This window comes from Artemia sp. Qi Xiang Cuo, chromosome 11 (assembly GCF_049724085.1).
Source record: "Artemia sp. Qi Xiang Cuo chromosome 11, ASM4972408v1, whole genome shotgun sequence".
Taxonomy (NCBI): domain Eukaryota; kingdom Metazoa; phylum Arthropoda; class Branchiopoda; order Anostraca; family Artemiidae; genus Artemia; species Artemia sp. Qi Xiang Cuo.
In genome coordinates, this window is record NC_142804.1 from 59,773,868 (window position 1) to 59,789,028 (window position 15,161).

Here is a 15,161-nt window from a genome sequence, read left to right on the forward strand (position 1 = left end):
AGCTAAAACGCTGGTAAACAACGCGGCCGCATTTCAGACAATTATAAAAACGAGTCTCAGATGAAGGATAATAGAGTTAAAATATAGGCACGAATTGAAAAAAAAAACATTTGAATAATCATATAGATATACTGAATATGAAAGAGCTAAAATTTTTAAAAAAAGATCCAAACTTTTCTTTATAATTTCTGCTTTCCTGAAAAGTTTCACTACGAAAAAATGAAAAATTTTCTGAAAATTACGATTTTCATTTTTCTCAGAAGCTTCAGTGCGGATTCTCGAAAAAAGTTTGGTTTAGTATCCGTTTTGACAAAAAAAAATCATTTTTGACCTGAAAATGCGTCCAAAAAGAGCGAAGAACAAATAGAACGTCATACACCAAAAATCCCCTGTCTCAAAAGCATCTACAGAATTTTCACATCGTTCGTAGTCCGGAGTAGTCACTAAATGGTATTTCAAGTGTTTGCTTATTTAAAAAATTGTTTAGTTTGTCAAAGGTGTTGGAGGTAAAGATTGTGCCATTACAGTGAATATTAGAGTCTATAACACTGAGGGATAACTAAACATCCTCCCACCGCTGTCATCTCTGTGCTAGACAGTATTTCTTTCCTTAAATTAATGAGGGAATACTTGAGGTAGACTTGAAAGTTTTTAATTACAAATTTAAATTTAAAATTTTAAATTTATTTATTTGATTAATTTTTTTTTTTTTTTAATCAAATGAAAACAATGTCACTTATTTATTTATGCACAACTTCGGCTTTTAAAAATTCATTTGATTTTGAAAAAAATCAAACAAAAACAATGTCACTTATTTATGCACAACTTTGGTTTTTTAAAATTTATTTGATTTTTGGAAAATGAAATAAAAACAATGTCACTTATTTACGCACAACTTTGGCTTTTAAAAATCTATTTGATATAAAGAAAAAACAAATAAAAAAAATGACTTAATTTCATTTGATTTAAAAAAAATGAAATAAAAACAATGTCACTTATTTACGCACAACTTTGGTTTTTAAAAATTTATTTGATTAAAAAAAAAAAAAAAAAAAAAAAAAAAAAAAAAAAAAAAAAAAAAGTCAATTATTTATCCACAACTTTCATTTTTAAAAATTTATTTGATTAAAAAAAAAATCAAACAAAAACAATATCACTTATTAATGCACAACTTTAGTTTTTAAAAATGTATCCGATTTTTTAAAAATCAAATAAAACTTATTTATCACTTATTTATGCACAACTTTGGATTTTAAAAAAATTATTGATTTAAAAAAAAAAATCAAATAAAAACAATGTCACTTATTTATGTACAACTTCTAGATTTTCACTGTCTATTGAATGTAGTTAAATTGTTCAATATAAACTTGAATACACAGTCTGTTGAGTATAAAGTTCTTAATGTAGTTTCAAAGAAGGACCAAGATTTTGACTCATTTGAAATGAAGCACCCCTTTTATTTGTGCATATTCCATTTATAAGATTTGCCCTGCTTTTGAAGGAACCAATAAGATAATTCTAGGGTGATTCTAGGCTAACTTTATGTCAACCACAATACCAAGGAGACAAAACTTTGCAACATGGGGTATAGAGCTTGAGTAAATTAATACACTAGAAGGAGTAATGACCTCCTCCCTTCTGAAAAGGATTAGGACTAACTTTGATGGGGAAAATTCCATATCATTTTCCAATCCTTGTAGCTCAAGATAATCAAGACCTTTGCAGATGCAGCCTTTAAGTCTATTTTGGTTTCTTGAAGTTGCTGCGAGTGTAATATCATCTGCATTAATAAACAGCTTGCTGCCTTGAACTATACTAAAACTTATGTCATTACAATAAGCTAGAAAAAGCGGTAGGTGAAGCACCCCAGGCACTGCATGTCTATATATTCATTTAGTTTTAATTTGCTGCCAAATACAAGTAAAGATACAATAAAGAAATATGGAGAAAAAAGTAAAGATATGGTAAATAAAGATGGGAAATAAAGAAATGAAAGTGAAAAACCATGCAATCAACAAGCTGAAAAACATATACAGTAATCACCGCTATATCCATGTTGCAAAGTTTTGTTACCTTGGTCTGGACAGGAAGTTAGTCTGGAAATACCATGTAAGTTATCTTAATGACTCCCTCAAAAGCAGGGCAAATCTTATAAATGCACTGTGCACAAATAAAAGATGTACCCCATTTGAAATTACTTGCCAATTTGTGAAGGCAGTCACTATAGAATAGCTCTGGTCCTAACATCAGACAAAATTTCCTTTTTAAGGCTCTATTTCCCTAATTATAAGGTAATCAATAATCCAACAAACTGTATTCATTGAAAAATTAAACTTAGCTAACTTTAAAATTAACTTACCAACGTCCACCCTGTCAAAAGTGTCTTTCATGTCTAAAAAAAAGTTATTAACATCCCCTTACCTTGCATATGACTCATTTTAATTTTACGGTCCATCCTAAAGAGAGCATCTGCTGTACTCCTATGAGATAAAAACCAAAATATTCTAATTGAAGCTGACTCATCAGTTTTGGAAGGATCTTGGCTTTTATTCCCATGTTCCATTAGTTTACATAGGCATGATTTAAGGGAAATAAGTCTATAGGACATCATTTCTTTTGGGCCCATTTCTGATTTTAGAATTGGTATTATTGTAGCTCTTTTCTATTGATAAAGTACTTAACAAGTTTCAAGTAGATAATACTGTTACAGCAACTAATAAATTCTGAGACATATTTTTAACGTCAGGTTGTGCAGCCGGTCAGGACCTGATACCCCTGATTTTAAGAGATTAAAAATCACCAGTCCATGTGTGCTTCAGTATGAGCCACCTAATGTGCAGGTGCAGTTCCCATTTGAAGATGATCTATTTAATCCTAATATGAAAGTAAGGAAATCCAAGAAATTGAATAGAGCTACAGAAAAGCGATATGCTTCTACAATTCAGTCTGCATTGGTAGATGGCTTCTGGTTTCAGGGACATGATCCATTTTTGAACCCACTTTAGTCACCCAACAAACAAGAACTTACAGTGAGGAGAAGGTCCTCATTCCAGAAAGCAGCAATAATCTGGGGGTAGATTCAGAAGATCATACTAGGTACTAGAGGAATTGGGTGGTACTAATAATGTGTTTGAATTTGATAGGTTGGTGAAGGAGGTGGAGATCTATTCTGTCAACTTACTGGGTGGTTTCAACCTCGGAGGGTGACGTGAATGGCTTCCTCTTGGGGACAAGACATGTGATTAAGACAAATTTCTAGGTCATTGAATAAATTCCAAGGACAAGTAACCTAGTTGAGGCTCAGAAGGAGACTAGTTTTCAAGCAAGTCAAATCTCTCAACCGGCACCTAGTTTGATCCTGTCAGGGTTAATTATAAGTGTCTTAGCAAGGCACAAGCTCCCACAACTGCAACCCTTGAGGAATTATTTTTCTCTTCACCAATGGTTTTCTTTAGTTTATATTTTCTTTTTGTGTCTGTTACTGGACTTCTCATTGTTATACAGCGTGTTGTAAATAGTTTTATAATAAATAGGATAATAAAAAATAATTTCAGTTCCAAAGACAGAGCTATGTGGTAAAGAATAAATAAAACAATATCACTTGCTTTTGCAAAGCTCTTGAGAGGCCACTGAAGATTTGCACTTAAAACAGTTTTTAAAAAACACTTACATTTTTAAGGAGTTTGTAATTAAAACATGAATATCTTGACGTTCATCTAGTAAAAGCATAGCACCTAGATATCCAATCCTTTTGTCTGTAAAACGTTCCGATGCAACTAATTTCAAACATTCCAACTGACCAAAATGAGCAGGATAGCTAAAATTATAATAGAACTCTTTGTAACATAAATACTATGCATAAATACCAAGCATAAAGTCGTTATCAAGAGAAGCATAGTGCCTAAACATTAAAATTATAGTCTAATTTTCTACAATGGAATAACCGAATATAATACAAATTAAAAAAAAAGGAAGGGTACCTATACATTAGAATGTTAGCGTAAACCTTTGTTTAGTATAACTGGAACCTAGAGAAGAACAAACCACTGGAAACCAGGCAGTATAATCACTCTGCTGACATCATGCCCAAGAAAAATAACTTTTCAAAAGAAGCCTGTGTTATATCTTCATGGCTGCACTGGTAGCTGCAACCTAGTAGAGAACAAACCACAGCCCATAGAAACCACAATTGAAAAAAAAAAAAACACACCTAAAAAAACTGGCTCATGAGAAAAAATTTCCACTTGTAGCTGATTCAGGAACTATTATCTTGCTTAGTCTTAACAGTAAAATGTTATTTTGAACACCAATTTATGAAAATTTCGAAAAAGGGCCTGAAACCCCTAAAAATGGCGTCGGATTGAAACAAAAAGTTCACCATTAGAATCACCATTGCTGAAAATCCTATACAGGATACTTACAGCCCCCTGGCATGAACAACAAAGAAAATCGCTTTTTTGAAGCCCTGATATGTCCTCCTTTTTTTCTTCCTTCACTACTAGCAGAGCACTGGAATATCGTACACATCTGTTTAAGGGCACAATTGAAAGAAAATTGCTATAGCTAGTGCCTTTTGTAAACTGCTTCTTCAAATATAAGATGATGAATGATGTGATAATTGTAGGTTACAACCATAAACAACTATATAATAAAAAAAAAAAACTATATGATGCTGCCAGTTGCAATGACAACATATACAAATATAAGAGGGTGACAAATCAAGTGGCCCTAACAGTTAAAGTTGATAGTTACCTAGACCTAGTTCCTCCCACACCAGTTAGTGCACAAGGCAACAATGGTGCCTCTCCATGACAACCTCTTAAGAGTCTGCAACCACAGGTGAAGCAAAGATGCGCCCGCCAGTGCAGCCTTCCTCTCTACACACTATCCAAGTAATGCATTCTACTGTCCATGTCTTCTAATGCTGGGGGGGGGGGGGGGGACCCAACACCAAACATCATGAGGGAAGTTGCCATTACCCATGCAGAACATATGGCCCCAATACTGCCATCTACTACTTCAAATTGTCTCAACTACCAATGTTTGCTTTGTTTTTTTCACACATGAAGGTACTTGTAATCCTATCAGACCAGCAGATACCCAGAATATGCTGCAGGCAATTATTTTCAAAACCTTGCATTTGTTTTTCAAGCTGTTTTGTCAATGCCCATGTCTAGGATGAATACATTACCCATACATTAGTACAAAGAGGACATTCCTATTTGTGAGTTAGAAATTATAAAAAAAAATGGTACTTAGTAAAAACAGCTTATAAACACAATGGTGTCAAGAGAGGAAGCTAAACAGGAGAAAACCAGAGAAAATATCCAAGCTGGGCAACCAAAGTATCAACTGCAAGGAAACAGCACTACAGCAAAAATAGAGATAGCATCCTAAAAATTGTGAGAACAGATTTACAAGAGGTAAAAAGGCCACTGAATGGAGTTGAACTTGAGCACATATTAGAATAGACACCAGGTTGTCTTGTGATCCAGATTTTAAGAAAGTAAAAAATGGCAGAGAAAACAAATATATTCCACAGACTAGGGCTATCAAGAAAAAAAATCAACAGAGAAAAACAAAGGATTAAGGGGTGTTACAATAACAACAAGGATTACAAAAACAAATACAGATAAAACAGCCTCACTCCCTTTGGTTTGATTTTTACTACAATTCATTGGAGAATAGGCTAAAGGCTTTTTTCTGTGTATTATATATAATTAAAAAATTTATATTCAAAGACAAAGGTTCAATTAGGGATAAGGAAAGTATTAAAAAGATTTTAGAAAATGCTTAACAATGAGGATTATGAAATGCATTTTAGAAAATCCATAACAATGAGGATTACAAAAACAAATACAGATAAAACAGCCTCACTCAGTTTGGTTTCATCTGAACTATAATTCAATGGAGAATAAGCCAAAGGCTTTTTCCTGTGTATTATACCTAATAAAAAAATTTATATTCAAAGACAAAGGTTCAATTAGAGATAAGGAAAGTATTAAAAGAGATGTTAGAAAATTCTGTCTAATCTTGATCACTCTTTATGTCCATCCTAGAGTCAACAGACTTGAGAGGGCATCATATCAGGATATCAGATAGAGTAGCAACCTAAACAAAAAAAGTGTGAGGGGATTTGATGCCAAAAAAATCATTTAGCAAGTCTTAGTGTTGGCTGACAGTATCAAATACAAAAAGCCGGGAAGGTGCCCAATAGATATTCTTAAAAAAATTACATTCCATAGAATGTAAAAATAATATCCAACTACACTTAGTATCAAGATAAATTATCATGCTAGACAGATAAAAACATTTTTAAGACTCTTACACCTTTACCTACCTAGCTGAATATTTGACTGTCTGTGCAATATACAGAACAGGCTATCTACCTAGTTGGATAATAACATAGCTTAGTGTTTCAGATATATATCCAACTAGGCAGATAAAAATATTCTCTAAGCAGTTTGGGGTTAATATTCAACTAGCCAGATAATTCATTTCTCTTAGCCACGGCATGAACATCTAACTAGGTGGGTAATAGCAAGTCTTAACACTCCTGATATATATCCAACTAGGAGGATAAGAAAATTCTATTATACAGTTTTGGGATAATATCCAACTAGCCAGACAAATTGTTTCTCTTAGGCACAGCAAGAATATCTAACTAGGTCAACAATAATGTAGCTTAGTGTTTCTGATATTTATCCAACTAGACAGATAAGAAGATTCTCTAAGCAGTTTTGGGATAATATCCAATTAATCAGATCAATTGTTTCTCTTAGGCACAGCATGAATATCTACCTAGTTGGATAATAATGTAGCTTAGTGTTTCTGATATATACCAACTAGGCAGATAAGAAGATTCTCTAAGCAGTTTTGGGATAACATGCAACTAGCCAGATAAATTGTTTCTCTTAAGCACAGAATGAATATCTACCTAGGTGGATAATAATGCAGCTAAGTTTTCTGATATATATCCAACTAGGCAGATAAGAAGATTCTCTGAGCAGTTTTGGGATAATATCCAACTAGCCAGATAAATTGTTTCTGTTAGGTACAGCATGAATATGTACCTAGTTGGATAATAATGTAGCTTAGTGTTTCTGATATATATCCAAATAGGCAGATAAGAAGATTCTCTAAGCAGTTTGGGGTCAATATCCAACTAGCCGGATAAACTGTTTCTCTTAGGCAGAGAGAATATCTGCCTAGTTGGATAATAATGTTGCTTAGTGTTTCTGATATATATCCAACTAGGCAGATAAGAAGATTCTCTAAGTAGTTTGGGGTTAATATCCAACTAGCCAGATAGGCTAATTCATTTCTCTTAGGCACAGCATGAACATCTAACTAGGTAGATAATAGCAAGTCTTAACACTCCTGATATATATCCAACTAAGATGATCGGTAAATTCCATTAGGCTATGCAGATTTGGGATAATATCCAACTAGCCAGATAAATTGTTTCTGTTAGGCACAGCATGAATATCTGCCTAGGTGGATAATAATGTAGCTTAGTGTTTCTGATATATATCCAACTAGACAGATAAGAAGATTCTCTAAGTAGTTTGGGGTTAATATCCAACTAGCCAGATAATTCTTTTCTCTTAGGCATAGCGTGAACATCTAACTAGGTGGATAATAGCAAGTCTTAACACTCCTGATATATATCCAACTAGGATGATAAGTAAATACCATTAGGCTATGCAGTTTTGGGATAATATCCAACTAGCCAGATAAATTGTTTCTGTTAGGTACAGCATGAATATGTACCTAGTTGGATAATAATGTAGCTTAGTGTTTCTGATATATATCCAACTAGGCAGATAAGAAGATTCTCTAAGCAGTTTGGGGTCAATATCCAACTAGCCAGATAAATTGTTTCTCTTAGGCAGAGAGAATATCTGCCTAGTTGGATAATAATGTTGCTTAGTGTTTCTGATATATATCCAACTAGGCAGATAAGAAGATTCTCTAAGTAGTTTGGGGTTAATATCCAACTAGCCAGATAATTCATTTCTCTTAGGCACAGCATGAACATCTAACTAGGTGGATAATAGCAAGTCTTAACACTCCTGATATATATTTGTTTATTTATTTATTAATAACAATATACGGTAAGCTTTAACAAGCTTGTCGCACAAAACAATTATAAAAAAGTCTATAACAATATCAATGACATAACACAAACACACAGTAACTGAAAAACATTGGAAAAACAATATTACTGAAACATACAATAACATACCAACTTAAGTGATACATATCTGTTAATAATTGAAACCTACAAAAAAGTAAGCTTACAAAATAACTGTCACACTGTAACAAATCAGGTAATACAAAAGTAAAATTTTTTTTTTTTTTTTAAATAATCTCAAAATGGATTGTGATAGGACCTAGTATAGAAATCTGTAGAGGCTAAACCACCTTTGAAAGACTGGACTGTGGTACTTGCAACAGTTTCTGATGGAAGTGAATTCCAAGTCTTCCACACTCTGCTAGACAAAGAGTTTTGGCCTAATCTTTTCTGTGAACATGGTGGATAAATTTTGTGTTGGTGTTGATAGATACTACTGTATTCTGTAAAAGTGAAAAAGTGAGTTGGAGTGGTATTATCAGTGTTCCTAACAATGCGGAATATATTTATTACGTCGGCTCTATCACGACTGAACTGGAGAGAAGGCAACTGTAGTCTTTCCATTCTCTGGTGGTAAGGTAGATGACTCAGGTATGGTATGAGTTTGGTGGCCCTACGTTGCACTCTCAACCCTCTCTATATCTCTCTTATTAAGGGGATGCCATACTGATGAGCAATACTCAAGTACTGGACGTACAGTGGATACATAAAGTGAAATCAGTGAATGAAGATTAAACTTAGAAAAAGTACACCTTAGACGTAATAATTGCTAATTAGCCTTATGGGTGATGTCTGATACGCGTTTATTAAATTTGAGACTTGAATCAAAACAAATCCCAAGGTCACAAACATATTCTGAACTTGAAATTAATTTACCAACAACAAAGTAATGGTAATGCTGAGGGATTCTACGCAAATAGTGCACAGCATTGCACTTGGTTTTGTTAATGAACATAGAGTTTGCAGTACACCACTGGCCAAGAGCAACCAAATCCTCTTTAAGTAAAGAAATCTCTTGTTCACTCATGACTGGCCTGTAGATTTTTACATAATCTGTAAACTTTTTTATGGTTGAATTCCTAACAACACCTGGTAAATCATTGATATAAAGGCAGAAGAGTACTGGCCCAAGACAACTGCCTTGTGGAACTCCACTTATGACAGAAATAGGTGATGACAAGGCATCACCTACTGCAACCTCTTGGGTTCTATTTGTAAGATAATCTGTTATCCATGCATTAGTTAATGGGCCTATACCATATAGTTGACATTTTTTTATCAGAAGTGGAATGGAAATTTTTTTAAATGCTTTGGAAAAGTCAATATAAATACAGTCAAACAAAATACCATTATCAGCCATTAATTGAAAATCACAAATCACCTCAAGAAATTGTGTGTTACAAGATTGTTGTTTACAGAAACCATGCTGAGCAGAATGCCATAAGTTATTTTCCTCAAAATGTGCTTAGATTCTACTCACCACAATTTTCTCCAGTATACGGCAAAAGATTGATGTATTTGAAATTGGTCTGTAATTATTGAAATGGGATTTTGAACCATTCTTGTACAATTGCCTAATGATAGTTCTTTTCCAAGCTGAAGGACATTTACCAGATGAGAGACAAAGATTAAAGAGATATGTGAGTGGCCCAGCAAGTACTGATGCAAGTTCACGTAACATCACATTGGAAAATCCATCAATATCTGGTGCCTTTCCTGGATCAAGATTTCGGAGTGTCAGATAAACCTGTTGGACTGTAAACTCTGAATCAACAAATTCTTTTGTTAAATCTGGAGGAATAAACTGAGTGTGGGTTTTGGTATGTGTTTGAGTAAAAACTGAACCAAATACCTTATTGAAAAGTTGTGATTTTACAAAATCATCATCTATATGTAAAAAAGTTTCGGGATCTATAAAGAAAGTGGATGATGGGGATTGTGAAACTTGATTCCTTCTCACATATCTCCAAAATCTTTTTGGGCAGCTTTGGAGTGATGCTATAACTTTTGTCTCCACCTCTTGATAATTTAAACGAAGGAATTTAGTTGCTCTATTTCTAGCTCTTTTATAATTTAACCAAGAATCTAAGGTTTTAAATCTTAAATGATCATGGAACCTATCACCTTTTTCTTTTAGCATTTGTACAATATACCAAGGAAGGATCTGTCTATTTTTGAAAAACTGTCTACTAGTATATATTGGTACATATTGATCCTTACCTTCTATAAGGGCCTGCTTAATAAAATCAAAAGATGCATCAACAGTAGCATTACATTGCTGTAACTCCTCTTGTATAGAAAGAGACGAAATATAATCTGAAAATGCAATGTAATTTCCTCTATCATAATCATATTTGGAAGAATGATTTGGAATATCATAACGACCTATCACACAATTTAGTGATATCACCAATACCAAGTGATCACTTTTTCCTAGTGGTGGCAAAAACTCAACACTAGCAACATCATCTGGCGATTTTGTAATTACAAGGTCTAAAACTGAAGGGGTTGAATTAGCGCGCAACCGTGTAGGGTTTTGAATGTGCTGATACAAATAATGCTCTTGTAAAGCTTCAAGTATATGATTTTCAAATGACTCATCAGAAAATTTTTTTGTACCCGATGTCCAATCAATAGAAGGTACGTTAAAGTCACCAACTACTAAAAATTTAGAACTAGATAAAGAGAAAGTGGATAAATACTGCAATATTTTTCTATTATTAAATGAAGACAATTCACAAACACTAGGACTACAATAAATGACTACAACTATAAAAGCAATTGAGGACCCAGGTAATTTCACATCAACTACTAAGGATTCACTAATAATTGAAGAAATTGGGTCATTAACTTCAATATACTTCAATGAGGTATGAACACAAATGAAAATTCCACGCTTATGATTATTAATTGTAATGAGTTTATAATCAGGCACTTGCTGGAAAAATATAGCTGGGTGCTGACAATTCTTGGGGAGTGATTCTGTAATAACAATAACATAGGGTATGCGGGTTGATATTAAGGCATGAAATTCATCAATTTTTGTAGATAAACAGTCTGCGTTAGTATACAGAACAGATAAATTACTTTGCTTGTTAATACTATTTAAAGGCAGGGAATAGGTTTTTAAAGAGCCATTCTGTTGTTAGGGGTAATGTCAACCTATTTTAGCTCGTTTTTTGTCACTATGCAACCATTTTTTATTCCTAACTTTCGCTCACCAGCAGCTGCTTTTTGCTTGATTTTTTCTGCTAATCTTTTTTGTGGGGTCGGTCTTCTTTTTAGGTATGTGCATAGAAACGAATGTCTCCTTTTTTAATGCGGGACTGTGTTAGGATGTCAATTTTAGTTTTAAAGGAACTGACTGAGAACAGTAATGGATCTGGTCGATTGTATGAGTTTGGAGCACTTGAGTTGGTGTTATTCCTTGTCATCCTTTGCAAATTGGTCACTGCACCTACATCAATTTGAAACATATTTGTAAGAAGATTTCGTAAGAACTGTAAGTCATTGGTTTGGGGTGGAACACCATATGCAACAAAATTCATACGTCTTTTCAGTCTGTCCTTTTCTTGTAGCACCATCTTTTGAACTTCAGTTTTCAGCTTAATGTCAATGGTATGATTGACTATTTCTTCAACATTGGCTGTGGACACCTTAGATGAGATAATATTTTCTAGACTCTGAACTCTAGCATTAATACCTTCAAGAGAGGTGCGAATTTCATTTTGAAAACCAACCTACATAGCTTTCATTTCACTACAATGCTCATTAAGAGCTGACTTCAGTAGCTGGGGAAGATCTTACTGGGCTGAACCTCTAGATTTACACATGGGGCATACCCAGGTGCTACCAAGTCAGTTATTCATTTTTACAAAGATATCATATTCAGAGGAGGACATTGATGGGCATTGTGCACACAACCATTGGTCACATTTATCGCACTGTATAGCACAAGAACTGTTGTCAAGTAAACACCCAGCAACAGCACATTTATCAATACTTTTTTCAGGAGTAATTGGTTTCTGATATTTGTTACTTTGTGGAGGGAGCATCACACTGGTAAATAGGCTACTAAACTGGCTATAATTCCAAAACTTCCAATAGGTGTGCAGATTATATATCAATAATCAAGTATACTAAGGCTACTAAGGTACGGGGTAACACATCAAAGCAGAACATACACTTTTATAGTTAGTAGTACCCCACTGTCACAACTGTACTACTAGTAAACATAGCCAGCAATAAATGATGGAATAAAAATCCAAATAAGCTCACTCTATTGAACTTATCAAAATGCAGGAGAAGAAAACAAACCTTGGCCAATTACATGTGGTAGGCTGTTATTTTTATGTATAGGCTATTTCTGTTTTTAACTACTTTTCTTATTTATACAATATGATGATTGTGGTGGCACTATTGATCATATCCAACTAAGATGATCAGTAAATTCCATTAGGCTATGCAGATTTGGGATAATATCCAACTAGCCAGATAAATTGTTTCTGTTAGGCACAGCATGAATATCTGCCTAGTTGGATAATAATGTTGCTTAGTGTTTCTGATATATATCCAACTAGGCAGATAAGAAGATTCTCTAAGTAGTGTGGGGTTAATATCCAACTAGCCAGATAATTCATTTCTCTTGGGCACAGCATGAACATCTAACTAGGTGGATAATAGCAAGTCTTAACACTCCTGATATATATCCAACTAGGATGATAAGTAAATACCATTAGGCTATGCAGTTTTGGGATAATATCCAACTAGCCAGATAAATTGTTTCTCTTAGGTACAGTAAGAATATCTTACTAGGTGGATAATGCTGAGTCTTAGATCTTCTTATATATACTTAACCAGGCAGGAAGTTACTTAACTACCTAGTTTGATTAATATTAGAAGGGCTAGGACAAAGTGTTATCCACCAAGTTAGATGTTCATCCTATGTCTAAAAGAAAAAATTGTCTGACTAGTTGGATATTATCACAGGTTTGCATGAAGAATTTACTTATCTGTCTAGTTAGATATATATAAGAAGCATTAAGTTAAGGTATTGTCCACCTAGTTAGATATATTAAGTTGGCTCTTATGCTTTATTGTATTTGGCTAGCAAGATAAAACTAGTTTTCTTCTAAGTTTTAATTATTTTCCTAGTTGGATAAATTCTTATTTGCTTAAAAGAATTTTTCAGATAGCTAACTAGTTGGATAATTTTGGCAATATCTAAGTATGGTTGGATATTATTTTTATATTCTACAGAATAGAAATTTTTAGATATTATCCATTAGGTATACTCCCACAAAAAGCCTGTTAGCAATTCTCCCAGCACCATAGGAAACTTCCAAAGCAATTTTGGTAAAAAGTGACAGGGGACCTGAAATGCTTAAAAGTTTAAAAAGATAACAAGGGCTTAGTTTGAAAAACACAAATCACATACAACAGAAATTTTGTTGTTGAAGTTTTAAAGCTTTTGGGGGTAAAGTTTAAACTTACCTCCCATTTAAATCAGAAACAAAATTTGCCCCCCCTAAAGTAGAAATTTATAACCTGAATTGGCATACATAGGGGGGGGCTGAAATTCATTTCTGATAGAAATGATTATTATATTTGTAATCAGCATAAAAAAAAGGCATCAAATGGTGTATTCACTTTATTCCTAACTCAATAGGCCTAATATGATTTGGTATATACTTAGGGTAAGACACCCAGTAGTTGGCCACCTGCCTATTCTCGGACAGAATGTAATTAACAGGGGACCTAGCTCTAGGCTAATATGGTCACTTAGTGGTCACTAAACTGGTCACTTAGCAGACTATTTTAATTTTAGACAAAGAAAGCGACAAGTTGAAAGTGTTGCTTAGATATATGGATATCTAGGCTAAGTGACCAGGGAAACCAGCTTTGTCTTTGTATAAAAACTTTCTAAGCACATTAGCCTAGAGCTAGGTTCCCTGTTAGTTACATTCTTTCTGAGAATAGGCAGGTGGCCGACTACTGGGTGTCTTACCCTACCAGTTATGTTTTCACTTTCATCCTAGCTAAATTACAGTAACACCCAAAAATTTACCAAAGATTGCCTACCAAGTGTGTTGAATGGGGAATTGAACTGTAGGCCTAGCCTATTGCTTACTTCTTGTTACAGTGATTCCATTAGAATAGAAATCTTGAGATTAAATAGTATTTTTTTTTTTTTACTCTTTGATTTCTGTCTTATACCTTAAATCTGACAAGTTTTTCATCAACAATTTGAACTAGGCCTAGCCTATGAAAGGGCACAAATGAAATGTAACATATTGCCCTAATTTCTATAAGGTACAATATAAATCTCACCCTAACATATGGATATAAAGCAACTTGGCAATATTTCTGCATCTCCACATTGCATCTTCATCTCTGAAAGTTGATCTGATGTAAGCACATTCTTTATTAACAACAGCACGTTCCTCAGCTGCTGTTCTGGCTGACCTTATTTGTCTAATTAAGTCCCTCAGTCTAGTTGGTGTAGGTGTCTTTACTTTCTCAACAACATCCCCAATCACCTGTTTGATAGTGTCAACCACAGCAGCAGAATTCATTTCATTTGAAAATTGGGCTTTTAGATAAAACTATTCCATTTCTTCCTAAGTAGGTGCCGCAGCACTCCTATGATTTCTGCGAAATACGATTTGGCACATTTTTCCGGCAGGGGAATAATGAGAAAAAATTAGAAATTATCAGGATCGCCATGTACATTTTTTGAAGGAGTGCTTTTGATTTCTCCCTTTTAAACCGTTTATACTATGGTGTTCTAGCAAAACTTTCATCCTTACTGTCTCCTTAGGTTTTTAGTCCTCTCTGTCAAACAGTGGTGATTTGTATTTGGGCCCATTTGCTAGATAAAGAGTATATACAATCATTTGATTCAACATTCACTGCTCTTTCCAAAAATTACTTTTACAAAAGAATTCCGAAAAAATTAAATAACAGTAAAGAGCCATATTAAAACCGAAAAGCAGAAGGAATAAAATTTCATCTTGATTCAAAA

General features: G+C 33.9%; 1 protein-coding gene across 1 annotated transcript in view; it reads right to left on the reverse strand.

Moving 5' to 3' along the window:
• The window catches only part of AP-1gamma (adaptor protein complex 1, gamma subunit), a 61,866-nt gene extending 47,133 nt beyond the window's left edge, over positions 1 to 14,733 (reverse strand). Inside the window, exons 1-2 of the mRNA XM_089096921.1 lie at positions 14,468 to 14,733; positions 3,671 to 3,817 (exon numbers count right to left, since the gene is read on the reverse strand). Coding sequence (XP_088953047.1) covers positions 3,671 to 3,817; positions 14,468 to 14,712 — 392 coding nt within the window. The 5' untranslated portion in view covers positions 14,713 to 14,733. The remainder of the gene's footprint in view (positions 1 to 3,670; positions 3,818 to 14,467) is intronic.
• Between the last annotated feature and the right edge of the window lie 428 nt (positions 14,734 to 15,161).